The sequence below is a fragment of the Diaporthe citri genome (assembly GCF_014595645.1).
Source record: "Diaporthe citri strain NFHF-8-4 chromosome Unknown scaffold_3, whole genome shotgun sequence".
Taxonomy (NCBI): Eukaryota; Fungi; Ascomycota; class Sordariomycetes; order Diaporthales; family Diaporthaceae; genus Diaporthe; species Diaporthe citri.
In genome coordinates this window covers 155705-183129 of record NW_025064848.1, presented here as the reverse complement: position 1 = coordinate 183129, position 27425 = coordinate 155705, and the positions used below count along the sequence as shown (strand labels likewise).

At 45.3% G+C, this 27425-nt stretch overlaps 7 protein-coding genes across 7 annotated transcripts; 3 read left to right on the top strand and 4 right to left on the bottom strand.

Annotated features, from left to right (window-relative positions):
- Positions 1–39: 39 nt before the first annotated feature.
- On the bottom strand, positions 40–2639 carry INS49_007645 (uncharacterized protein; the record flags this gene model as incomplete). Its single annotated transcript, XM_043168393.1, has 3 exons — positions 40–637; positions 701–2101; positions 2578–2639. The coding sequence occupies 3 exons, from the start codon at positions 2637–2639 to the stop codon at positions 40–42; spliced, it is 2061 nt and encodes a 686-aa protein (XP_043026073.1).
- A 1523-nt stretch (positions 2640–4162) lies between these two features.
- INS49_007644 (uncharacterized protein) lies at positions 4163–5822 on the top strand (the record flags this gene model as incomplete). The annotated part of the gene is made up of 2 exons (XM_043168392.1): positions 4163–4453; positions 4548–5822. The coding sequence occupies 2 exons, from the start codon at positions 4163–4165 to the stop codon at positions 5820–5822; spliced, it is 1566 nt and encodes a 521-aa protein (XP_043026072.1).
- A 4662-nt stretch (positions 5823–10484) lies between these two features.
- INS49_007643 (uncharacterized protein) lies at positions 10485–11821 on the top strand (the record flags this gene model as incomplete). Its single annotated transcript, XM_043168391.1, has 4 exons — positions 10485–10725; positions 10791–10858; positions 10927–11315; positions 11380–11821. The coding sequence occupies 4 exons, from the start codon at positions 10485–10487 to the stop codon at positions 11819–11821; spliced, it is 1140 nt and encodes a 379-aa protein (XP_043026071.1).
- Positions 11822–13058: 1237 nt separating this feature from the next.
- On the top strand, positions 13059–13506 carry INS49_007642 (uncharacterized protein; the record flags this gene model as incomplete). Its single annotated transcript, XM_043168390.1, has 2 exons — positions 13059–13225; positions 13350–13506. The coding sequence occupies 2 exons, from the start codon at positions 13059–13061 to the stop codon at positions 13504–13506; spliced, it is 324 nt and encodes a 107-aa protein (XP_043026070.1).
- A 6382-nt stretch (positions 13507–19888) lies between these two features.
- On the bottom strand, positions 19889–20507 carry INS49_007641 (uncharacterized protein; the record flags this gene model as incomplete). Its single annotated transcript, XM_043168389.1, has 2 exons — positions 19889–20232; positions 20285–20507. The coding sequence occupies 2 exons, from the start codon at positions 20505–20507 to the stop codon at positions 19889–19891; spliced, it is 567 nt and encodes a 188-aa protein (XP_043026069.1).
- Positions 20508–22550: 2043 nt separating this feature from the next.
- On the bottom strand, positions 22551–24361 carry INS49_007640 (uncharacterized protein; the record flags this gene model as incomplete). Its single annotated transcript, XM_043168388.1, has 4 exons — positions 22551–23055; positions 23117–23567; positions 23871–24028; positions 24093–24361. 4 exons carry the CDS (start codon positions 24359–24361, stop codon positions 22551–22553), a joined length of 1383 nt encoding a protein of 460 aa, XP_043026068.1.
- Positions 24362–25286: 925 nt separating this feature from the next.
- INS49_007639 (uncharacterized protein) lies at positions 25287–27071 on the bottom strand (the record flags this gene model as incomplete). Its single annotated transcript, XM_043168387.1, has 2 exons — positions 25287–25493; positions 25548–27071. The coding sequence occupies 2 exons, from the start codon at positions 27069–27071 to the stop codon at positions 25287–25289; spliced, it is 1731 nt and encodes a 576-aa protein (XP_043026067.1).
- Positions 27072–27425: the final 354 nt, after the last annotated feature.

Below are 27425 nucleotides of genomic sequence, written 5' to 3'. Positions count from 1 at the left end.
TTGTCGTGATGCTCTTGCGAGCCGGTAGTCTTGATTGGGCTATAAATAGTGTGCTAGATCAATGTGTCCTCCTCCCCCAGTATCCAGCAGTGGGAACAAGTTCAGTCCGCCGAAGGAGTCGTCCCCGTCGAAAGCGCCGCTCAGTAAGGACAGATCCGGGGTCCGAGGCAGGCTGTTTGACATGGTCAGGAACGCTGGGTCCAGGTCGCTGAACAAGGACGGGGACGCCACGCTCCCCATGCCGAAATGCGGTGTCGCGTGGTTTTGCGGTGTCGGTTCCGAATTTAATTCTCTCTGGTGGCCCATCCTCATGGGGCTGGCCACCTTGCGCGCGACCTCGGGTGATCTCCTGGTGCTCATGCTGTCCCCGTCCTTAGGCTCATGTGGGATGAGCCCAAAGAGCTGGGCGGAGCTTTCGGTCCTCTGCAGTCGTTCTTGGACTTCCTTCTTCTCGAGATATTCCACCGCTGTTGTGAGAAGAGACTTCGATATCATCGAGTACTGCGCTGCGTGTGCATCGATCTTTGCGAAGTGATCCAGCGCCGTCACGGACATGCGCGCGTATTTCTCAAGAATGCGGCCAAAACCACCGAGAAGCCCAGCGCCCAGCACAAGTGAGCCTGCGAAGAGCCACGATCTAGATAAGTTGTAAGCCTCCACGTTTTACTGAATACGGAGGACAGTGAGCATTTTAACTTACACAAGCACCGGTCGTCTTCCGGAGACAAGCCCCTTCTCTACGAGATCCAATATCTGATCGACCATCAAGCTGGCAGCATCGATACAGGCATCAGCCAGCTTCGACTTGCCAGACATCAAGCCTGCCCTCCCATAGGCAGAAGAGGGCTCAGGAGACAAGCGCCTGTATAGCTCATACATCAGGAATGGCCTCGAAACCAGCATCACAGCATAGTAGTACGACGCCAGGACCTGACATGCCCCATTCACCTCGGCAGAGTTCTGCTCGTTCGGCGACGACACCACGCTTTTCAGTTGCTGCAGCCATCTCACGGAGAAATCCCTCAGCTGCCGAGATATCCCTTCGGTCAGCTGCAGGGAGATTTTCCGCCTCGAGTACACCTCCACCACGACACCCTCGAGGATCAGGAAGATCTGCACAGACGCGTTGAGGATGTCAAACACCTCCTGCCCGTCGTCGTCGACCTGGCGGTACGAAACGGTGCAGTCGACGTCGCTCGTGCTCGGGGGGCGGCCCATGGAGGTGCTGAGGAACAGGTCCACGACGCGCAGGCTCTTCCACAGCCTGTCGCGCTGCCTGTGCGTCTCGGGCCCGAACCGGCTGTTCACCTCGGTGCGGTGCACGCCGATGGAGTAGGCCGCGCGGACGGCGATGCCGAAGAAGAGGAACGCGCCGTTGATCTGGCACGCGCACAGCATGTACAGCGTGACCAGGATGAAGGCCTGCACCGTGTCGACGCTGAGGTTGCCGTTCAGGTTGGCCAGCGCCTGGTCGCGCGCGTACTCGAAGTAGAGCTGCGCCGTCTCCTCGTTGGTCTGCTGCATGCCGATGGCGACCACGAGGTAGTTCACGGCGGACGAGACGTCGTCGATGCGGTTGCCTGCCTGGTGGTTCGACGACCAGATGGTCATGTCCTCCACGAGGCGGGACTTGCTGACGAAGAGGTCGGCCATGCCACACGTGACGGACAGATATGTCGAGATGATGGCCGGCAGGTCCTCGGTCTTGACCTCCGGAGGCGACGATGCACCTGACAGAAACGATGACCTGGAGATTGCGTTCTCGAGGACCGAGTAGCGACTCGTCTGTGGCGCAAAGGCATTCTGGTCGACCCGGGTGGTGACGAGCTGACGGACGGTCTGGAAGAACGACAGCGGGGCGCAGTCGCCAATGAAGATCAGCTTGCCCTGGGCGTCACAGAGTAGCCGTGCCTCTCGGGGCACCTCGGCCTCCTCGTGGTCGTCCGTGACGGCGGCATCACTACTTCTACGGTGAGCCGCGTGGCCGGCTGCAGAGCCAGGCTTCACCGGGGGCGTTGGTAGGACGGCATGGTTTGTGGCAGCCGTGATGCTCGAGTGCTCGAAGTCCGCTGGGTGCGGTGTCCCCTGGCTGTGGTTGTTGCTGTTGGAGACGGAGGGAGAGTGGATGCTCGGTGTCCTGGGCTGGAGTTGGTTCCGTGGTCCCGGCCGGCGGCGCTCTCTTGGAGGAGAGTACTTGCAGGCGTGGGGTCTCTGACGACGTGTGCAATAGCTACATGGCAGTTTACCATCACATTTCACTGCATTGCGTGTTGTGTTAGCAGAGTTGGCGAATAGACAGTAGGACAATGACGACAGTTCAAGAGTTGAACACCATTAAACAGGAGACGAGTAAGTGGGCGTAATGAGACAAAATTCACGGAATAACACCTAGCGCACATGGCTACAGCCCAGTGAACAGGCAAAACGGAAAGGGTGCATCCGTCCACACAAACGCTGTGAAACCACAACCGAAAATCAGGAGGAACGGGCCAATGGCAGGACGGGCAGAGCGGAAGTTACCTACCTTTCCGTGCTTTGCAGCCGTCACAAGCACTCTGCACGCGGGCTCGAATGTACTGAGGCTCCCCGGAAGTGGCCTGGTCACCTCCACCGGTGCCAGGAGTGCTCGACTTGTCCATCTTTGGGTGGTCGTATGGCGGCGAATGGAGACATTTGGTCGGGGCCAGAGTCAAACTGTCGGGGTGAGAGGCGGATTCGGGACCCGCGAACGAGCCTTTGAGGTGCGGAAGCGGAAGACTCTGAGAGACTGGGCTCAGCTAGGTGCGGAATCGGAGCTGGCCAGACCCTCGGGTTAGACTGTCGACTCGCGTGTCACCCTGAATGCACAGAGGGTTAACCCCTGAATCGCGGTGGCTTCACGCCAAGTACTCACCAGGACAGACAGCACGTGAAAACGGCGAAAACGGTGAAAACACGCCCGGTCGTTTCTGATGAAAGCATTTCGACGACGCACAGTCTTGGAGTTTAAGCATAACCATAGCTAGAGGCCACTGTCGCTCGGTGATACTCAATCCTCCCTGGATTCTATACTAGTAGTAGCCATTAGTGACGCTTGGATTTCACGCTCTTAAGTACTTGTCTTATCAAAATCGATTACGATGCAGTGAATTAGTATCTTGAAAATTACTTACCACCAGGCAAATGTAAACGATGAAGAGTTTAATCGTAGGTATTACTCCACAGTTTTCGCGAAAGTCAAAGCGTGGGTGGAAATTATCAGGTCCTTCTCATCTTCATAAACAAGTCACTTCACCCTACAGGCTATTATCCATATGATTGACAGAACCATAAGCAACTACTTCACTGGTCATTATTCCCTATCTGATATAGTATTTTGGTGCAAAATGCTTCCACTTATTTAAATATTGGCTAATTACCTGACCAATACTGCCTGAACGACTCGGTCGTTACCCACGTCTCTAAGCCCACGGGGTACGAGTCCACATGAGCAAAACGAACGCACCTAGATTCTAGCTAACTCAGATAGACCTAGCCAGTCCTTCTACCCGACGCAAAACTATTAACGTATGCATACATAGCACCATTTCATTTGAGCAAACCCGGAACGTTGTCTGAAAGTATCTACAGGCCTCCAAGGCAGAGCATGATGGCCCTTTTGCAGTGTTCGGACGCGAAAATAGATCTTCAGTCTCTGTTGGAAGGTGCGACTGCTGTAACATTCCAGTAGGACTCGGATAATATGCTCACCCAGCAACGCGGCGGCGCTCGGCTTTCCGAGCGCCGCCCGTCGGCTTCATCCTGCCAGCTCCAGGCTGTGCTTGCCTACCTGGGCAGGTATGTACCTTTTCAATACCGAGCTGCGTTCACAACTTGCACCGCCAACCACATCAGTTGATGTGCACACTGGTGAGATGTGACCTGCTCTGCAGCCGCTCATACTTTCCACGCCAGTTCACATTTCTCCGATCTCGCACCCCTTATCACAGGCCTTCTTGGTATAAATAATTCATCACCTAGGCGTTGGCTGATTTCCTGTCGACTCAAGTTTAAACGCGCAATAGGCGCTGTCTCCCTAACTAAATAAAATCTCTTAGCCATATACGGTAACTTACCTCCTGCCTTCCGTGCCTTGACTTCCCACGTCAACATCAATTGTGTGTTATTTCGAACGAGACCCATAATGCAGCCTCAAGCCAAACAAGCCCTCCCACAAGGCCCAGAGCATAACGAGAAGGTTTGCGCAGAGGTCGTGGGAAACAGCGACCTTGAGCAGCAGAACACATGCCCGATTACCCAGAGCAGCGACAATGTTGGGGTTAGGGAAGAAGCTGTCTCGAATGAGTCGAATACATACCTCGTGACGTTCGGCCTAGATGATACTGAGAATCCCCTCAACTGGCCCACCAAGCTGAAGTGGGGTGTCACGGCGGCCGTTTCTGGCACAGGCTTCCTTCGCATCATGGTCTCGACGGTAAGACACAGCCTGTGCTGTAACCGAATCTGTTACCAGGAGTGTGGTCACAGCTTCGAGACCTGGAACTTTTACTGATGCGAGCTTTGTGCAGATGATGGCACCCGCGATCAACACCATCGCGGAAGAGCTGAGCATGTCAACCGCAGAGTCGACCATGGCCTTGTCGGTCTACCTGCTCGCCACCGCGTTTGGCCCGATGGTCATTGGGCCCCTGTCCGAAGTCTATGGCCGGAGCTCCATCTTCCACCTCACAAACATCTGGTTCCTGGTCTGGAACCTCATCTGTGGCTTCGCCAACTCCAGAGGCCTGCTCATCGCCGCCCGGCTGCTTGCCGGCTTCGGGGCCAGTGCCGTATACAGCATGGCCTTTGGCGTGCTGGGCGACGTGTGGTCGGCCAAGCAGAGAGGGCGTTCCCTCGGCATGTACCTGCTCGTCCCGCTGACCGGCGCGGCCATCGGGCCCATTGTAGGCGGCTTCATCGTCCAATACTCGACTTGGCGGTGGATGTTCTGGGCGACCACCATCCTGCAGTGCCTTCTCGAGTTGTCCTCATTTTTCTTGTTCCGTGAGAGCTATGCGCCCGTCCTCCTCCGCCGGCGGGCCCAGAGGCTGCGCACAGAGACGGGCGACTCCCGCTTCCACGCCGAGATCGAGATGCGCGAATCCGGCCGCTCCGCCGCGTGGAAGATCAGCCGTAGCCTTTCGCGGCCCACACGCCTCCTCGCGTTCCACCCCATCATCCAGATCCAGGCCATCCTGTCGGGCGTCAACTACGGCCTGCTGTACTTCGCGCTGGCGAGCTTCTCGTCCCTGTACGTGTCGGCGTACGGCGATGCCGTCGCCGTCTCCGGCCTGCACTACATGGCCATCTGCGCCGGCGAGGTGGCAGGCTCGCAGCTCTGCGGGCCGCTCATGGACTGTGCCTACGCGAGGCTGACGTCGCGCACCGGCGAGGCCCACGCGCCCGAGCTGCGCGTCCCGCTGCTGCTGCCGGGTGCCCTCTTCACCCCAGTGGGCTTCCTGATCTACGGCTGGGCCGCGCAGCACCACCTCCACTGGCTCGTCGTCGACGCCGGCGCCGCCCTGCTGTCCCTCGGCATGCAGGTCTTCGGAACCACGCTCTACGCCTACGTCATGGACGCCTACCCCGAACACATCAGTTCCGCCTCGGCCGCCACACAGCTCCTGAGGAGTCTCTTGGCGTTTGCGTTCCCGCTCTTCTCAGGCAGTATGTACGAGGCGTTGGGCTACGGGTGGGGAAACAGCCTGCTGGCCTTCCTGTCTGTCGGCATCGCGCTGCCGGCGGTAGGCATACTCTGGCGCTTCGGTGCCAAGTTGAGAGCCAAGCAGCAGTCAAGTTATTAGAGTGTCTGCTCAACGCTCGGTGGCCGTACCATTGTATTCCTCTGGCCCAGAGGTCTAGTCATACGTTACACACCAAGCGAAGATGTGGCGTGCTACTAGTTCAACCTTACCAACTCTAAGGAGCTGGGTGTGGGTGGTGGACCTGGCGGTGGCGGCGGTGGCTGTAGGTCTATGTTAAGGGTGAGTTGGATTACTAGATCCCCAACTCATGTCTGCTATTCCACTGTGTTAATATGGCAGAAAGAGAACTAAAGATAAGCAGAGCCAGTATCCATGAATTCTACATTGATATATTAGTGGTTCTTCATCAATAGATGCTCAAAGATTACGTTAGCACGATGGAATTCCTGCTAACACATCATTGCCTCACCATGTAGTTAATCATGGAAGAATAGATGGGAGTTAGCCCGAAGCTGTCTAAAGTGTTATCTCTTGTTCCATTTGCCCATCATATCTACCTAGGTACTTAGGCATACCATTTACTCTTGGTAACATGAATTAGATCCTAAGTTACTTTTCTGGTTTGCTTCCACATCATTTACCTTTGCCCCTAAAGTGGTCTCGAGATTGCCCTCGAAGGGAAACAATTCACCTCGTGTTCGGATTGAAAAGAACTAGAAGTACTGACACTGCTCAGTATTGAGATAACAAGGACGCCAGTTGCTTGGACCAGGTTGAAAACTTACGACAGATGCAAGAGCCCACACATCCGCCTCACGGCTCCATTGGAAACCGATCTTTCCCTTTGATAGCTCGTATACAGAAACCTCTGGGGGCCTGTACATGCAAGGAATGGCTCCTGGGGGAGGTCGTGGCTTGATGGCCAAAAATGCTAGTTTGTCATGAAAAAGGCCCACTTTTCCCCCTTTAAAAAGTGTATTGGAGTATGTATTTGCCTGTTTCTTTTTCTTTTCTTTAATTAACTTGATTCCACCATGCTGCTCGATTGTGCAACATAGTTGTATGAGTGTGTGGTCAGTATTGCCTTTTCATTTTCGTGTCTCTTTCTTAAAGCTTACCTCGACCGAAATCGAAAATCCTGATCTCCGTACTATTCTGAACGGTAAAGGCATCACTGGCTAGAAGGAAATCAAGCAAAGACATGCGGCCTATGAGATATCGAGACACCATCTCCATGGGGAACGAAGGGTCAACCGGAATCACTGGGTACAGCTCCATATCGGCAGCGAGCTCGTCCAGCAGGTCCTCTTCGGTGAAGCTGTTAATCTGTGGTATGGCAATCCCAATGTTTGCAGGGGTGGGGTCTGTGATCAAGTCATTCTCTGTGCCTAGATATTGAGTTTGAATAGCGCTCAAAGTAAATGGTTGCTTACCCCCATGTGCTATACCTTGCGTAGGAAGATAGGCGAAGCCTCTTAAAACCTGATTGATGACGGAGCGTGGGCTGTATAGATTTTCAAGGCCGCTGCCGTCTGCACCAAGCATACCCAGAGGGATAACAATCCCAATTACCAGGCAGCTGTGATATCCATTTGGCCCATGGATTACAAATGCGTCGTGTAAATGAATGATATTCTCTGATCCTGGCTTGGGGTTGTCTTTTATGTATTGTAAGATAGTTGCCTCGGTATCCGGTTTGCGGCTGTCAGAGCCTTGACAAATCTTGAGACTAATGAATCGTCTGGGCCGGATTTCTACGTCAGTGATTCTCGTTTTGATCTACTTGGAAGAACCACAGGGTGTGTATCATTATTTTATTTGAAGACCAAAGGCAAGCCAGACAACTGAAAATTCTCCAAAGCCGATTTTGAGGTGGATGCGATATCTTTTCTTCTCATTTGCGGGTGGCCAGGAGTCGTTCGAGGATATCCGCAAATACGAACATCACGGACTGCATCCAGTCTTACTCGGCGACATTTTACCCAAACCTTCGACATGCGTCAGTCAACCAAACAAGAAGCCATCGTCATGCTCGGGCATTTCTGTAGTCTGTGCAAATTGTGAAGAGGGGTGCAGTGCAATTCCGAGATGAGGAGTGGGGAAGGCAGGTTATGTTGATTCGGATTTGCTGGTAGAATGTATTTTGGGGGGAAACTTTGGCTGGAGCGTTCTCGCAGTTCATGGGCATGGTCTATCACCCGGTCTGATGACTCATCAGGGTGCTGGAACTAGAGTCAGGAACGGATGGATCGTAAAGGCAACAAGAAAGATCGGAATCTAGACGCGCAGGGGGGGGGGGGGGAAGAGGAATGATAGCACTAACGAGATCATTGGACCTTCAGACAGTCTGGTCGCATCCATCCCGTAGTCAGGCTAAGGGAGGTTAATTTACTACTTGAGCTATATGTCATACTCTTGACAGATACCTAAACTACACTCTCTCTATAGAGTTAATTCAGTACATGGTCAGCAAGTCCAACCAGAATCATGCAATCATTATAGCTGTAGCTTGGATGTAAAGGATGACCAACCACAGCCAGGCTTTCAAGCTACAGATAAGGTAGTAAGGAAGAAACTAGAGATTAATAAAACGAGAGTGTTTTTCTCAGGTGGGCCCAACGGAAAGCCACCGCCCGCATGACCGGCCACCCCGTACATCAATCAAAACCCATCCTAGGACTTGTTGTTCTTCCGCGAGTTTTCACACCGTGAGGGCTGGCGAGCCCTGGCTAATGACCGCGACCTAAGCCACGTCGCTTTGAGCGTCGACGAGGAGTTGCTGCAGAGATGCCTCGACAGAATATACGAGAATTCGTTGGAGGAAAGGGGCATGAAACCACAAAAGTCCTGAGAAGAAAGCCCTGTCACGCTCTCGGGTTCAAGTACCCCGAACGAAAGTGAACCGGCAAGCGATTCAACAAGTACTAATCACCAAATACTAGACGATAATATCATGACACTAAGCGATTTTGCAACGGATCCAGATTTTGACAGCAATTTCTTTGGACCGCGGATCGACGGTCTTTTCGACAATTTCATTGCAATGCCAAGCATGACTCATAACTCAGCGCAAACGTTTCCCAGTGCATCTTTGCTCACTTCGGAACATAGAGAAGTGAACACGCAAAACGGGTTGTGACATTGGATCCGACGTTCATCAGCCGTTGAAAAGTCGGTCACTGGCATATCATCTTGGCGTGCCAGTGATGCTCTCTAAGCGCTTTGTCAATGCGGAAGGGTTCTCTCTTTTTCTTGTCCCGCTTCGGGGGCCACAGGTGGATTGATTCTACAAAATAGGGGCGAAGGATCAGAAGCGGATGCAAATACCAGGACTGGGTGAATACAATCATCTGTCAATCCTTGGGACGAGGGTTAAATTCCTTGGGCGCAGTGGCCCCTTTGAGTCATTCCAGATCCACTGCCATACATATCTGGAGTCATGAGGGGTCATTTCTCATACGGAACGATCACCAACCTTGAATGGTACCCGATAGTAGAAGGCCATTCCCTTTCTTCCCGCTCTCAGGTGAGGATGACAGCACCACTAAGCGTGTCCCCTTTGGTGGTATCCGACGGGAATAAAGCCGGACCGGAAGGACATTGTAGGCAAGTCCGCTGCGCGCGGTGATGACGAATGACCAATTTCGCTATCCATGTACATGAATCGGACGGAGAAAAACTATCATCCCAGCTCGGCTTCTTCCGATCAAGAGCCAAGCCAGGCAGACGTATTATTTTTGAATGACAAGTCAGCCTATTCAAGTTGTGGACAAGCCAAAGATAAGCTTTTCGAACGGCAGTAGACGTGCAGAGCCTCTTTCATCGACGTATCATGTTCGTAATGTCAATACTTTGACGGTTCGCATCTACATACGTGATCAGCTATGTGCAGGACGCTAAGACTCCCCCTTCAACACGCTTTTGCGTACATGCCTGTCGAATCTTTCCCCCTGCCGGATTGTGGGTGACGATCCAGTTCGACCGAAGTGATCCCACTGCAACCGAACATACTAGTAGTCCGTGCGAGCCGTGCTACCCACCCCCCCTTCCGCGGTCCTCGTAACGCATTGCGTTTGACGGGTATACGGCGCATCTTTTCTTCAGGGCTGCCTGACGCTCCCCGGGGGGTTGGGGGGCCCACACCCACCTTTGCGTAATGTGTTGCCGGCACGCGATTGCGAAAGCGCCAGTGTGCCCAGTCAGGGGTAACCTAACCACCATTCCTTTAAGGCTGAGCCAGGCAAAGAAGCATCATCGTGAAAGACTCACCCCAAAATGCCCGCGCTTCTCCATCGACTGAACTCTATTTCACAGCCGCGAGCCCATCGACCCCAATGATCTTCGCGCGCTACGATTGCGTCTTTCCGATCTCCGTCCCGGCGCTTTCGTGATTGATCGCCAACGCAAACCAGGTAATGGAGATTTGTCGCCCGCTGCCATGACTCGCCCGGGCTGTCCCGCTCCAGAGAGCCGATCCTGAGAGCCCGTCCGACCCGCCCGCTCTCGCAGCTCTGGCAGCTCTGGCAGCTCTGGTTGGCGAGCCTCAAATTCGGGTTCCGCTACGATGCACCGCCGTTCCTGGGCATTGTGCCGGGGTTCGCAGGAGGAGCCCCGGCGATCAGTGATCGTGAAAACCCCATTTAAAAGGGTTTCCCTGACCGCTGTGTGAGCTGGTGCCCCCCTCCCGGCCTTTTGGGTTGCTTGCCTCTTTTACTCCATCAAATCGCGCCCCTTTGCTGGATACCGCCCGATGACTGTGCCATGGCAGTCGATGCCGCCGTCATCGAACAATTCGGCCAGCCGCCGCCCGGCGTCGACCTCGCCGAGGTGCAGATGCCGGGAACGGAGATCGGGGTCATCGCCTTGGTTGCCGTTGCGACGCTCTCCGTGTTGCTCCGGCTGGGCTCGAGGCTTGTCCAGGATGCAGGGTTGCGAGCGGACGACTACTTGATCATCGTCGCTCTGATACTGTGTATCGGGACCTGTGTTGTGACGGTGCGAAGTACGTATTGTGTTCCTGCTCCCAATCCAATTAGCCACAATTTGCTGACGCAACCACGCGCAAAGTGACAGGTGCCGGTGCTGGAAGACATATCTGGGCTTTGAGAACAGAAGAGGTGGTAGAAACATCGCTGGTTAGACTTTGCCCACTGGCCAATAGGCTCCACCCCAACGAATGATAACTGATTGGTCAAATGTGCAGTACCTGTTCGCGTTGGCGATCGTCTACTCTCTGGCAGCTATGGCCATCAAAATGTCGATCATACTGCTTTACGTACGCGTCTTCTCGACGGCGAACACTGCCTTCCGACGATGCATCTTTGCGGCCGAATTCTTGACTATGGCCTTGTCTGTGACCTTCATAGTGGTCATACTTGCAGCCTGTCAACCGTTGCAATTCTTCTGGACGCAATACGACGGGGTCTCAGAGGGTACCTGCATCAGCACAAGCAGCTTTTTCGTCGCCTTTTCCATCTTCAACGTCTCAGTCGATGTGTTCCTGCTGGTATTACCCATCCCGATGGTGCTAAAGCTGCACATGTCGGTGCGGAAGAAGCTTATCGTCTGTGCACTTACGATGCTTGGAACCTTGTACGTCTTTCTGTTCCTCGTGTCCAACCGACCAACACAGTCCGACTAACAATGCCTGGCACAGTGCTTGTGCTGCCGGCTTGATCCGCATCTACTACATGATGTTGTTCGCTTTTGCACACGACCACACGTGGGCCATGGGCCCAGTCGGGCTCTGGGTATCGGTGGAACCGGCCATCGGCGTGGTCACGGCCTGCTTGGCGAATGTCATGCCACTGTACTACTGGTTGATGGAAAAGGCCAATCCGGGCGAACATTCGGAGAGGACGAACAGGCCGCGGTCGAGCGATTACAGGGGGCTTGACAGGACTCGCCTGCAGACTGTTATCGAGGGCAAGCTGGTGCTGAGGCCGAGGGAGGACGACGAGATCCGCCTGACCACGCTTGCTACAGCAGGAAGGCAGGGGTCTGATCATGATGAGGACAGCCACCACGAAAGGGGGATCGTGGTCACTTCAGATGTCACTGTTACAGTTAGTGAAGGCCCTGCACGATCATCTCAATAACCTTGGATCTCCTTTATAGTGAACCTTGACTGAGATCGGCCAACTCTCTCCGAGGAGTTCCTCCGAGTCAGTCGTGCCCAGCCTGCCACGCACTCTGGCTGAGGATGTGGTCTTGTTAGCATCAACGATGAATCATCACCTCCTACCTATCTGCCATCTGTCCCTTTCGAGGCCACTTTCTATTGGCTGCAAGCTTGCAGTGACAAGCTGATACACACACGAAGGCATGAACTTATGGGCATCGTCCCACCGTGGGCAGGTTCTCATGGCGAGCAGCCAGCACCATGTTGCACAATCTCAAGCCTCCACAGTCGCCCATTGCACAGCTTCGCACTAGGCTATGTGTCCCGCCGCCTCGACCAATGAACAGAGCCAGCCTCGTGGGGGCGTTATCCGCCGTCGTCTTGTGTTGTCGTGGTGAGAGACGCGCCAGTCTTGCAGTGGCTATGTCGCCTTCCGGTACACGACCCACCCGTGCATCCCCATGGTTCGATGGAAAGAGACACAGCAGCCCATCAAGGGGGTACTTTTTGACTGGGCTGGGTTCCAGAGTTCCGGAATGTCTCTGACGAGCCCCCGGCAGTGGAATGCCAAGCGGAACGGGACGGGCCAGACGGCATGTAACTGAATCGGGAGATGCACCCACAAAAGCATGCGACCGGTCGTATGAGTCTGGACCGGCCGTGGCAGTTTCGACGCGGCGCCGTAACGACGGTCGGGGTTTTCTTCGCGGGTTATTGCATCGGTCGCCTCCACATTTGCACAACCCTGAAATCGAGAACCTTGGGCCAGGTCATATGTTGCATGTGAAACAAGCATCTCGGTTGACGTATGATCCTTGGCGCACTGATCAGGCAAACTGTCGAGAACCACATGGATCGGCCCATACCTGATTCGACTTGGTGTTACAATGCATCTACGCCAGCGAAACTCCAGATGGCCCTTCAACATCGCACAAAGTCAATCGACTGTCTGGATGGGGAGCTAATGGGACCATCACGGCTGGGGAAGTGACCGGGAGTTGAGACAGCTTCGAACTATATCAACCATCAGAACTCCCTCTACAATTTCCAAATCCGATCTCAATCCATCCTCAACTCACTCTCGACTCACTCTCTCCATCTCAACCCAACTCAACAACACTCTTGGCTGCGCCAACGAACAACAACGACTTTACAACGAGCAACAACCACCCTATAACGACCTACATTCCGCATAATACCCACAAACAAACAAAATGTCTGCCTTCCGAGCTGGTCTCTCCCTCTGCAGCCGCCGCGTCACAGCATCCTCTGGCAGGACCGTCAGTCGGCAAACAAGCGGCGCTACCTCCGCGAAGAGGTGCTACTCAGACCTGCCATTTTACGCTTATACCTCCACAGTTGGCCTCGGCGGAGTTCCACTGTACGTGTCAGAACGCCTCTCTCTCTCCCAAAAAAACCCATCCCATTGCTATCCAACCCCATCCAACCAGCTTCAACACCAACAATGGAGAACCATCAGAGACTAACGTGTCATCAACAAACAGAGCATTTGGCGGTGCTGCTAGTGTAATGGGAGCTGGCTTTTACGCACTTGGCAAGGATCCTCGCGACATCAAGCATAACGATCATCAAGCACAACTGGCTCTGAACCCGAAGCGGTCATTCCGGGACTCAAAGTCTACTCGTTGGACCACCATATAGTTTGAATACAAGCATTCATTGGTCCAAAGACTTGCCACGACCGCTGTGCAACTGTGATGTGGAGATTCTAGTCCGCCTCTCGTGGTCTCCCTGCGCTACATGTCGTATGATTGGTAGCCACTGCCTGAGACACGGCACCCTGCACCCATCGCAGGAGATGTTACACGGTGAAATCCGGTCTCACCTCCGTAGAGATGATGCCACGCCCCTTTCAGACGTTACTGAAGCTCAAGCAGAATATGCTCTCTAGAAAACCCATCAGGTTTCCGTTGGATGTTGTTAATATGGCTTACGACTGTAAACTGAAGCAATGATTCAATGCGATTATTACATCGCGGGAAAGATCGGTGTGTTCACAGCTGAGGTCAGAAGCGCTGTTTATCTTACGTACGATACCTGTATACACATCGGTCGATTGCGGTCCCTGGTCCCACAAGACGGTCACAATTCACAAACGACAGACATGGGAGAAGTGCCTGGGATCCTGTCGCTGACTTCATCGATACAGTAGAACCATCACACAAACGAAAGGTCCTATCAAGCGAAATACATCAGACTCGAACGGTTAGTTTCGAGGCTTTCAGGCACAAGTCTGCAGTCAAGAATGGCATAGTCAACACACTAATCTTTCTGCGGGCGTTCTGAATCCTTCGCGCCTTTACCCGCGAGTAACGACCGCAACGACACCTGGAACAACGCACAGTTTGCGTGGCTCGATTCGGCTTAACGTAGCAAGGAGCCCCACCGACCAGAAACTTCCGCTGGTGTTTGGATGCGGCGAATACGATACACGTTGCGCAATGACGATGTGCTATCTGGTGATTGGTTCAAGAAGTTTCTCCTGGCTGCCATGGATGGAGTTATTTTGAAGATTTCGCCTTTTTCTTGCTCTTTGTCGGTTGACACATGTTTCCTGCACTTGATGTAGATCTGGTTGTGTTTGGAGTGCACGAAGAGAACATCAAGTGAGCTTGATACCACAGTGCCTCACAAATCACATAGTGAGAGATACTTTTCTTCCGAGACTTCAGAGGACCCGTCCATCCGATACAACGAAGTGACATGATACGTCAGGCCATGGACATCCAAGATCAAGAGTTTTCACGTAACGTGTGAGGTGATTATCACAACAATGTAAAGCAATCGTTCAGATTCCTAATGAGAAAAAAGCCCAGTTCCGGCGGAAATGGCGTCCCATGTCTAGACGTCGTTCTGTATTATATAGAGCCTCACCTAAGGGTTTTACAAGTGGAACAGAACAGTTTCTGAGTCCGTCATCAGATTGGCAGCTGGTCCCCTGCATTTTCCTTGGGAACTTTTTAAAACAAATTTCAAACTTTGACATCTGGTTGCCGTTTCTGAACCTCAATCTCCGTGAAAGGATCACCAATTAGCCCAAAACCAACAGGGTACACTTTGTTGGAAGGTGCGAGGGTCGTATGCCCATACGCTAGCGCTAGCCTACAAATAGGCTCCTTTTAAGCATTTAATAGCAGGGAGATTTCTCTCTTTAACACTTAATAATTAACTATTATTTGCTTAATTGCTTTATTAAATTATAAGCCTAGTATTGCTTAAAATATCTTAAAACATTAGGAAACATTAATACCTTCATTTTTATAATTATTTTTATACCTAAATCATTAAGATTTTAATATTACTAGCTTTTACCTATATACCATTATTATACCCTATAATAGCTACTACGGTTAATAATAACTTATAATAATTTAGTACTTTTACCCTATTTAATATTTTAACTACTCGCTCCTTTTTATTTATTTACTTATATTAATTAATGTTAATTATTATAAATAAATAAAAATATATAAACATTATTTAAAATATACCTAGAAATATATAAATATTATTTAAAAGATATTAAATATACTTAACTTTAAGCTTAACTTATTATCTTTCTTAAAGTTAAACCTAAAAGGGGAAAACTTTTTAAATTAAAGGGCGGCATGGAATTGCAGTTTTTAATTTATTAGCTTTAATAAATATATTATAGGTATTAAGAAATAATTAAATAAGGGTATAGCCCTTATAAAATAAGAAAAGCTTAATAATTAAGTCTTTATTATGCTTTTAAGCTTAATATATTTAAGCCTTATAATATTTATTATATTATATAGAAAATCTTTTAATGCTTAGAAAATATTAGCTAATTAATTTAATTATAATATTAGCAACTTAACTATTTACCTTTTTTATTAATTAATAAACTTATAATATAAAAATAGCTTTAACTTATAAGGCTATTTAAATATTTTTTAAAATCTTTAAATAAAACTTTATATTAAAATTTTAATGTTAAGATAATTAATTAAAAAGTTAATAAAGTTACTTTTTAAAAGTAATAAGGTTAAAGGCTCTTTCTTTTTAATAATGCTATTAAATATTATAAATAATATTATTAATAACTTAAGTAGCTAAAATCTTATAATATTTTTTAAAATTAAATTTAAAATAATAAATATTATTTTTTATATAAAGGTTAAATAATTTAAAGCTTACTTTACTTTTATTTAAAAAAAGTTGGCATTAAAGGGTATAAAAAAGGCTGTAAAGTTTATATTAATGGATATTAACTTTATATTAAGCAATAAAAAATGCACTTAATGCTATATATAAAACTTTATATTTATTAGCTATTTATATATTAATTATATAAAGCTTATTAAATATAAAGTTAATTAAGAATAAAAAAAGGGTAAAAAATAAGTTATTATAAATTAAGCTATGGATAAAGAAGTTATTAAAATTTTTAATAATAATAAGGAAGATATAATAGTATTATATATTAATATTTTAATATATATAGTAAAGCTATTAATAATTATAAGTACTTTAATATTATGGATTTTTAATTTTAATGCTTTAAAGTATATAATAGGATATATAAAAAACTTTAGCTCCTTATAACTATATTTAGGTATAATTATTATTATAAGTAGTAATTAACTTATTATAAAAGGCATTAGCTTTATAAAAATCTTTTTATAATTACTAAATAAATTAATTATTAAAAGCATCTTTATTAATGTTTTATATAATTATGCATTAAGAAATACTTATTTATTTAGTTAAATTATAATTTAAAAAAGGTTTTAATTAAATGCATAGGGAAATAATATCTTTTTATTATTAAAAGATAATGAATTTCGCAGGATATTATAAGTAAAGTTTTAATATAGAAATTTTAAAATTTAAATAATAGAAAATAACTTTGCAATATTTATAATATATAGTAAATTTTATAAAGCTTTTAGCTATAATAATTTATTAAAATTAATTGCTTAATATTTATATGGAGATAAAAATATTATATTAAATAAATTAATGGATTTTTATTATAAATTATGCTAATTTATAAAGTTTATTAAGAAATGCCTATATTTATTGCTAAAATGATAATTTATGCAGCTATTTAAGTATATTTAATTTAATTTATTAAGTAAATTCTTAATAAGATTATTAAAAGGTTTTTAATATTTTATTTTATTTATTAATAATTATATTTAATTTTATTAGGTTTACTTTATTGCTTAAAAGGATGATATCTTAAATATTATTAAGAGATTTTTAAATATAGTTAAAATTTAATTTAGCGCGAAAGTTAAGATATTTAGTTTAAATAATGAGGGTGAATATATAAATAAAATAATTATTATAATATTTTAAAAATGCGGAATTATTTATAAGAAATTATCCTCTTATTATTATAAGTTAAATAATATGCTTAAAAGATTTATATATATTATTATTATTAATATTTATATAATAATTTATAATAAAGATTACTTATTCTTATAGCTTAAAGTAATTTCTTATATAATATACCTATGGAATTAAAAACTATACTTAGCTTTATTATGCTAAATAATGCTATTTAAGGCGCTTTATAAATAAAAGCTTAATATTAAATATTTCTAACTATATTTTCACCTTATATATTTTTATATTTTTATTAAGGCTTATAAGCTAAAAATAAAATTATTAAATAAAGCTAAAAAGGTATATTTTATGGGATTTAAGGTTAAAAGTGAAATTATTTTTTATTTATTTATATTACTTTGGAAAGTTATTATAATTGCAATATTAAGCTATATTACTTAGTTTGATTTGGTAATAAAGATTATATAGATAATTGGTTAGTTAAATGAAAATATGTTATTTGAGATAAAGGTGTTATTAATGTTTTAATTAATGGAACTTGCTGATAATGCAGAACCCATAGATAAACTGCTTAAACCTATAAAACTTATTAATAAATTACTTAAACTTATGGAACCTATATAATTATATAATTCTTAAGAATAATGAATTTAGCCTTTATGAAAAGTAAAAGAAAATGTAAATATTGTTATGAAATATTTTAAAGATTTTAATAACTTAGCATTAATTAATGTAAACTTTATATTAAATCTTGCTTAATTAGCATTAATTAATGCTAACTATCTTAATTAAATCTTTACTTAAGTATTGCTTATTAACATAATAAATATTAATAATATTCTTAATATATATATATAAGTTATAAAAAATAGTAAAAGAGATGCTTAGCGATAGGTTATTAAAAGAAAACTTAAATTACTTTTAAATATAAGTATATAAGTTAAAGTACTTGCTATTATAAATTAATATATTATTAATTCTTATTAAGTATATATAAAGAAGTTTAATGCTTTTAATAAGCTTATTTATTATAAGGCTTAATTTATTACTTATAAATATATATAAATTTATAGTATAAATTATAATAATACTTATAACCTTATAGCGCGCTATAATAGTTTAAGATTAATCATTATTATCGCCGCCATAATAAGTTAGTAGCTTTAGTAATTTAATATTAAAATAGTATATTTATATAGCTATTTAAAATATAATATTTATATATAATTATTGCAAGGATATTAAACATTATTTAATAATTAGCAAGTTATTTTAAAACTTCTTAATGCTTTATATAAACTTAAATAATTAAGCTATGAATAATTTAATATTTTTAAAAAGGAATTAATTAAATATTTAATAAAAACAATATTTAACCCTTGCGTTTTTATTAAAGATTAAATTATTATTATTATTTATATTAATAATATTTTTATTATTAAGAGTTCTTCTTAAGTTAATAAATTTTGCATTAAGCTTATATAATGTTTTAAGTATAAGGATTTTAATTTTTGTAAATACTTACTTAAATTAAAAATTATATAAATTAATAATAAAATTTATATTTCTTAAAAGGGATATGCTTAATAAATTTTAAAATGCTTTAATATATTTAACTATAATTAAAGATAAACTTTTATAAATTTAAATTTATTTTTATAATAAAAGGAACTTAATAATATTATAATAAATATAATAATATATTAATTACTTACTAAATTTATTAATTTTCTTATTATTAAAATAAAACTTAATCTTATGTTTTTATATATAATGCTTTTAATATTTAATATAAAGCTTATAATTTATTATTTAAATATTATAAAGGGGGTGCTTTAATATATTTAATATATATTAAATTATACCTTATAATTTTTAAAATAAATATTATTATTTTAATTTACTATACTTAATATATATATTAATGCTTTTTATAATACTAATTTAAATAATTTAAAAGCATTTAGCGAATATATATAACTTCTTAATAAAGACTTAATTGCTTAATTATTAAAGCATTAATTTATTATTGCAAAATCTATTTATAAGGCGGAATATATAGCATGTTTATTAATATTATTATATCTTTATTAAACGATTTAAATATTAAAAAATTTAAACATTAAGTATATTAAATATTTGCTTATTTTATATATTAATAATTAGCTAACATTAAACCTTATTTAAAATTATAAAGTTAATGCTTAATTAAAATATATTGCTATTTATTATTACTTTATTTATAAAGAAATTAAAGAAATATATAATGTTTATTATATTATATTTAAAAACAATTTTATTAATATTTATATAAAAGCATTACCTTACCTTATTCTTAAAGAGGCTTATAAGAGATTAAGATTAAGATAAGTATAGGGTTTATATTACCAAAAAAGGCATTTAAATAATTAATTAAAAATAATATAAGCGGAATATATAAATATTAAATAATATTTATATAATGATTTTAATATAAATTATAACGGAATATTTAAATTATATTTTTAGCTATTAAAATGGAATATTTCTTATTATCATTAAGATAATAATATTTGCAATAAGGGGTATATTAAAAGGTGCGAGGGTTATATGCCTATATGCTAGCGCTAACCTATAAATAGGCTCCTTCTAAGCGTTTAATAGCGGGGAGATTTCTCTCCTTAACACCCAATAATCAACTATCGTTTGCTTAATTGCTTCATCACACTTGAGGCTTGGCCCCTGTCGGAAGTCGCCAGTCATAGCTCGTCAGCATTTCAATCATAATGATCTTGATCTCACTGGCAGCCATGAAGCGGCCAGGACGTGCGTGTATCCCGTGACCGAATCCCAAATGGCGTGGAGACGTGCTGACAAGCTGAGCCTCGTGTTTCCTGGCAGGATCGTCTCGCATCCTACTCCCTCGATGTGCATCCCACGTTTGCGGTTCCTCATAAGTTTTTGGATCCCACATCTCGAGAGTCGAGACCGCCACCCCGCTGTTTCTGGGGATAAATGTGCCGTCTGAAAGCGTGATGTTTTCGGTGGCCATGCGTTGCATCGAGACTGTGCCAAGGTGAGTAATCTGAATTAAATGGACCCTGAAAAGGGCACTCACTGATTCCGGTTGGCTTGGTGCGTTGGCTTTCCATAATGACACTGTCCAACAGTTTCATGCCCTGAAGTGATGCCTTTGTCAAGCCGTCGAGTCCAGTGCGGTTGGATATCTCCTCTCGAAGATCGTTCATCACCTCTGGGTGCTGCGCGAGCTCCACCAAAGTCTTAGTCAATAAGTCGGTGGTAGTATGGATAGCCAGAAAAGATAGTATGAGTTGCACCATGGTGGGATCGCATTGTTTTCCCGCGGCTTTAGCAGCCTGTAGAGACCACTCGATCGCGTCATCGAAAGTCGTCCCTTCTTCGAGCTTTGCACGCTTCTCGACCTCTCGTGTAATGATCTCTCGAGTCTCGTTGACTTGCGCTCGCAGCTGGCGGCAAGATGGAAGGAACCAGTGCACGATTTGTCTCAGTGGAACGGGCCAGGTTCGCAGCTCGTTGGCGACAGAAAAGACAAGGGTAGGATACTCCCGAGTGATCCTTAACCACTGCTCATCATGGCAAAGCCCTCCGCCGAGGAAGACTCGTGAGGATACGCAGGCAACCAAATCTAGTATCGTATCTCTGAGATGGACTTTATGCCATTCTGTACCTAATTCAGCGATTTTGGAACGAGCTCATTGAAGTTCTTGGAAATTACCTGTGCTGCCAGTGAAACCTCTTTCCAGAGCTTGCGACGTCTCATCAATCAGTGGATTTAGAACCCTGTCTCAAGAATAGCTTAGTTTATGAATCAAGATGGTTAGGCCGGATCATCATACCTGACGATTTGGTCAAATGCCTCAAAATGACACTCTGGACAATATTTGAGCCCCCAACAACCTCTTTGAAACCCTCGAATTTTGGAAGGTGGCCGTGAAATGACTACTTGACGTCAGTAACAGCAATTAAAAGATTCATCGTAAACAATACTCTGAAGATCAACTTGGCAAAACTTAGACGCTTATCATTTCGGATCTCGTTCGCTAGGGAAGCGGGCAAGATGGTTATAGGGCCCCAGTCTGCAGTGATATGAGCTGGCTTGTCCGGATTATCAGAAAACCAAGTTCGAATAAGAGCGTTTCCGTTTTCAAGAAATTCCTTCTTGACTCTTGCATCAGTAAATTCAAATGGCTTCTTCGGATTTAGCGATATGATTGGAGCTTTGTATCGTGAGAACACAAGGAGCCCGATAGTCACCAACATCGTAATGAGGTGTGGAATCCAGTCATGGTAAAACACGGAGAGGATTAATTTTCCCGGTAGTATGTCGAAAGCCATTTTCAAGGGCGATGTTGTCGGTGTTGTGAGTCAAATGTGGTCCTCGAGAGAGCTAACGTTAGAGCAAGGAAAGGTTGTCAACTCAACACGTTTGCGAAGCTTCTTTTCAAGCAGATGGACAACTTTGAACTCCAACGCGGCAATCTAAGAAGCAATCTTCGGGTCCTTAACGGACACCGTGTTACGCCCGCAACGCCTGACATGGCTGGACATGTCGGGCGAACGCGAATACGAATGCGATAACTGTTCCATTGTCGGAGCTGTTTTGTAGACGCGCATATATGGCGCATGGTAACAGTGCATTTAGGAAAGGTGCAGAACGCGAGAAAGGTACCCCCTGTGTCAGGGATCTTTGTCACAATGGGAAGGTTCTTCGCGAGCGCAGCTCCCTCCGTGTAAAAGAGAAGGGGCTCAAGGTGTAAGGAGGGGGGTCCGGTGGGGGGGGAGAGCAATCAAGTTCAGTGTACCTTATTCTGCGAACATACTGCCTCGATATCGCTCGTTCGCTTCTTGCCTACTGCTTATGTTTACTCAATCTGCTTTGATTGAATTACCATCACACCGAGTCTCTCCATCCATAAGAGAGGTAAGGACGACAGCCAGGTAGAATGGGAATCAAGTGGATGGAGGCAAGAAGAAAACGAAGAAGAAATTGCTTAATTACAAAGTCGAATTACATTAAGAAATCTCATTATATAAAGAAGACAACAAAGAAACAATTCTGAGTGGGCTATTCTAAACGGTGAAGCTAGATACCTTTCCTACATTCTACACCCTTGTTACATTTTTTCCCCGACATCGCCAGAAGCGTGGACATAAATGTAAACTGGTCTTATGATTGTTACTATAGGTGGTACATTACCGATCATATCTGCAGATTTCAAACGAGTATGTTTTGTAAGTAGATGATAGTCATATTCTCAACAGAGGGTAACAATCCAGGTACATAACGGGAATTATCATTCTGTCTCGTATAGGTTGACTCTAGCGCCGGTATTCTTCTCATCTCACCTGCCCACATTTTCAACCTTGAAGCCACCTGGAACTCGGAACTGGAACATCCCTTGCGGATCATACTTCCGAGAAACCTGTCTCATGTGCTTGATACTCTCCTCACCATATGTAGCGAATGGGTCCTGTGACCCGTCGCAATAGTTGCTGTACCGAAAATCGATCACCGCCCCGAGCGATTCTGCGTAAGCCTGAATCTCAGCCAAGCCAGCTTTCTGCTTTGGTGCGATAGCCTGGGCCAACTCCCATGTCTCGACTTGGATGTCTGTGACGAGGACAATTGCATTATCCTGGATTCGGTCGACTCCTAGCATGTTGCCTCCTCGAGCTTTGGAATGACGAGCGAAGGAAAGGGGAAAGGGTTGGAGAACGCTGTACGCGACAAAGTCTCCGTTCGGGACGTGATGTGTCTTGATGTGGTGGACCAAGTCAACGAGCACGTCCACACATTTCTTGGCGACTCGTGCGTCGTTTTCGAAGGTGTAGGATAGCCACATGTCGCTGAGACAACCAAGGTCAGCCTGCCTATATCGTACAACGTGTTTAATAGGCATAGACTCACTACCTGTTTGAAGGAACAAGGAAATCAGCAACTTTATTGGCCAAGGAAACTTTCCTCATGTTTTGTTGTCCGGGAATATTCAGGAACTTTTCCATCGATTTAGGATTCGGTACACCATCAAGATGTGTCAAGATGCTCGTGGCGAAGACGTCTGGCATTTGGGGAGAATGAGTCCATAGTCCCATGAAGTGCGCATCCGGGTTGTCAGCTACGTCAAGGTTGTCGGTGAGGCTGACGAGTGCATCTATGATTGAGTCGGTCTCGTCTTTTGAATGCACGATGGCTCCGTCCCACACATCGTGTGCCGGGAACGTCACCATATCGAATCTTGTGACGATGCCAAAGTTGTTGCCACCGCCTTTGAGGGCGTAAAAAAGATCCTGACGCGTTTCCTGACTGGCCTCGACTATGCGGCCGTCTGCAAGGACGACTTGGTAGTTCACAACTTGATCTGTGAGATCCGTGAGTATAAGTTTCTCAATCTTGGCCTGCATGTTGGTCCAACAAGGCAGAAGGGAGCTCGTGTGTCTTTTCCTTACCACAAGCAAAGCCTACACGACAGCTGTAGTAGGAAATCTGCATCGCCAGTTAATCCCGAATCACGTATTATTGTATATTGGAACTCACCCCACCGCCAAGCAAAAGTCCTCCCACACCAACCAGTCCTTCCCGCCCACCTGCCACCATCACCCCCTCTGGCATGTCTTGATCAGATATTGGAATTTGAGAATTAGATGCAACGAGAACGACTCACCTTTGTTCAATGCCGCGTATACGTCTGTCCACCTTCCGCCAGGTTGAATAGATGCAATCTTGGTGCTTGCGTTGTAAGTAGTGCTGTCCATCTCTCCGAGATCAATTGTGATTCCGGAACTGATGTTACTGCCTCCAGGCCAGCACATATGACCCCCACTGTACTGTGTGTTAGCTATGTACGCCTCTTGTCAACATTTCGTGCTTGGAAACGTCGACGTACCTGCGGATAGCGAATTGGCATTCCGGGACAGCAACCAGCGCTTTCATGACCATGGACACTTCTTCTGTTGATCGTGGCTGTACTATTGCCCACGGCCGTAATCGCGGACTGCACGACCAGTAGGACTTGTTGCGAGCTTCGTAGAGATCCGAGCCCGGAAGACGGATTATCTCTCCGAGGCCAGCGTCATGGATGGATCGAATCGCATCCTGGCCGGCAGTACTAGGCAGCTCCGCAGCGGGTGTGCTGGCATTGGCTATACTTGCCATCTTGATACTTAGAGGACAGTTGGTAGTCTTTGGACCCTGATACTGAGGAGAAATGAACTCGGTAGTGGGAGGAGGTCTCAAGGCAACCCGATTATTGTCAAGAGCAGCTGGCAATATCTGTACGACATGAGAAACTGGCCCCGCACGGCGTCGACACGTGGATCCATACGTACGTACATATGCATTCGGAGGTTGCAGGAGTTCTCTGATCACATTTATGCTGCTTATCATAAGTGGATTGTGACAAATCTTTCGACCGGTCCCCGTGAGGTGTTGCCGCTGCACGACGCAGGGGTCTGACTGTGATATCTGACAAATCTTCGTCCTCACACTCCTGGTTTTCACACGAACTAGAGCGGCCGCGGGACCCGATCTGATGATTACTTTACAATGAAGTTGTCTGGGTCCGTTTGTAATCACTAAGTCATCGACGGTAGCAATGCGTAAAGGAGGCATCTGTGCTGGAACCCGACCCCAAGTGAGCACGTAAACACATTTAGGTTCCTCCCTCGGAATCTTCCCGTCTTGCCAACTGGTAATGTGTTGCATTTTCTCGTTTATTCCTGTCAAAACAAGCTATATATATACACACCTCGATCTGAATGTGTAAGTAGTTCACCTTTGAGATCTCGCTTGCCGGTAGCTGAGTACTGCCCTATACATCGTCAAGTCTTTACCAGCCAAATGAGAGACGCAGTTTGAGCCAAAGTTATCATACGGCATACATTAAACGTTCGATACAGTGACAGAATAGTTGGCTTGAAACCTAGACGCTGTAGCAAAATGATTCAGAATAATACAGAAACCATTCAACAAAATGCTTTCCCCGCAATGAAGACCCAAAGACAATTTGCATGGCTTCTAGATACCATACACCTTTATCTTCGCATTTACTCGTAACAGCCAGGAATCATAAGTCATGATATCACAAGGGAACAGATCTGATGGCATAATCGTTGCTTTCGCAGCGTTTGAGCATGGATGCAAGCTCTTGGTGGACCTGATGTATGTCGTATCGGGCGTGATCATGTCGATTGTTCGTCTTCACAACCAGGAGGTGTCCCTCCACCATATCCAGGAAGTCATGAATGAGCCTAGAACAATTCGGATGGGAATGCAGTCTCCGGATGAACTAGACTGGCGTTAGTAAATTGACTGGTACTTTGCGTGAAAGAGCAAAACTTACTTGTTTGACAGCTGGTTTGATGATTGCTGTCGGCTTGCTTGTCCTGCCGTCGATCTCCAGCTTGAAGAACGTGTGGGTCTCGATTTCGTGCCACATCGCATCACGAGCCTTCCTTGCTTCCGAAAACTCTTCGAGAAGCTGGCTGCCCCCGAGCAACCAGGTGATGAATTCAAGATAAAGGCATCCAAGCGTCCAAATGTCATATGAGCGACCGATGGCTGTGCCTTGCTTGAGATCGGACTCTGGCGCACGATATGCGAGCGATACCCCCCATTTGCTTTTCGGTGGCATCGAAGTCGTCTGATGGATGCTGAACTCGGCAAGGCCAAAGTCGGACAATTTAAGAGTTCCACCAACATTGCGATCCGTGTGGCTCGGCTCGCAAAACCATAGAACGTTCTCCGGTTTGATGTCGCCGTGATGGCCAAACACAACATTCTGGTTTGGCGGTCCATTTGGGTCTTTCTTCTGGTAGGTGGACACATGTGCATGGATTTTTATTATGCCACTCGCGATACCCTTGCATTGTTTCGCCATCCATAGCACTGTGTCCAAGTCGAATGAAGGCGCAGGATTGATCCTCTTCCAGTACCCCTGCAGATCTGCCTCAGCCCAATCGAAGACGAGAAAGAACCGGTCAAACTGTTCATACGTGGCCAGGAGAGAGATAAGGTGCTCATGCTTGTTTCCACTGAACTTGTTGAGCATCTCGACCTCCCTTTTGAACGCTTCCTCGTTCTGAGAGTGAAGCCTTTTGACTGCAAAAGAAGTAGGGTCAGGCTTGTCCGGTGACGTATGGAAGTTGTGGTGCTGAGGGTGGATGGCGACTTTGAAGACGCTGGCAAAGCCACCCTCGAGCTCTGTTCTTCGAGAGAACTGTGATTTTTGCTCCCGACTATCCTCGGTGAACGGCAATACTTTTTGCTCTTCAAGCTGAAGATGCTTGACCTCCCCGTGCTCTGCGGGCTGGCCGAAATCAACAGGTAAAGTCGTCCACTGCCACTCTTCGAAATTTCTGATATTGAGTTGGTTCCATCGCTTCTGGAAGCACTTCAAAACCACGTTTGGTTTTCTGCTGGACTTCAGGTCGAATAACTTCTCGTCGTTTGGCCGCGGGATCTTGATCAACGGCAAGTCCGAGTCGTTCACATCATCCTCTAAGAGCTTGATAATGGATTTTGTCTTCTCTATGATGATAAGAATTGCCAAGACTTTTATGAATGATTTGGTCGTCGGTTGCTCGTCACAACCTGAGCCTTCATTTTGTGTGATAGCCCCGTAGCATATGGTCTTCGCGTGTTTCACAATGGTAGCTTCACTGAGTGAATCCTCGAAATGTCTTGTAAGCTCATCTCGAACCCGGTCTTCTGTCAGGATTTTGGAGATCTGGTCTTTGGCAAAGAAACCTCGCCTCTCCTGATGTGTTGGTATGAGAGCTGAGAACAGCTCATCTTGTAGGCATTCCGTGTCCTGTTCAGGCAACAGGTATGTTGATTCGACGGGAGATACGGTGTCTTCGTCCATGTGAATACCTGAATCGTGGGAGCTGCTGTAGTTTGTGACAGTATTCGGTCTAGGATTGACGAGTGACATGCTGAATTCCTTGCTGATAGGGGAAAGACTTCTGTGTACCGAGGCTCGGTCGTCACTGGAGTACGAACGCCTTGGCTCCATGCCACGATACACCACCGCGCGATGTGCAGCCATCCTGCCGCTAAACTCGGGTTCCACGCTGCGTTGGGCTGTAGTTGATTGTGGATAGGTGATAAGTGATCCTGGCAAACGAAAAGAGAAGAATAGGAAACGCGATGCAAAAGGGAGAAGGGGGGAAATAATAATGAAAAGTCTTTCTCTGGAAATTGGAGGGATCAGCTGAGT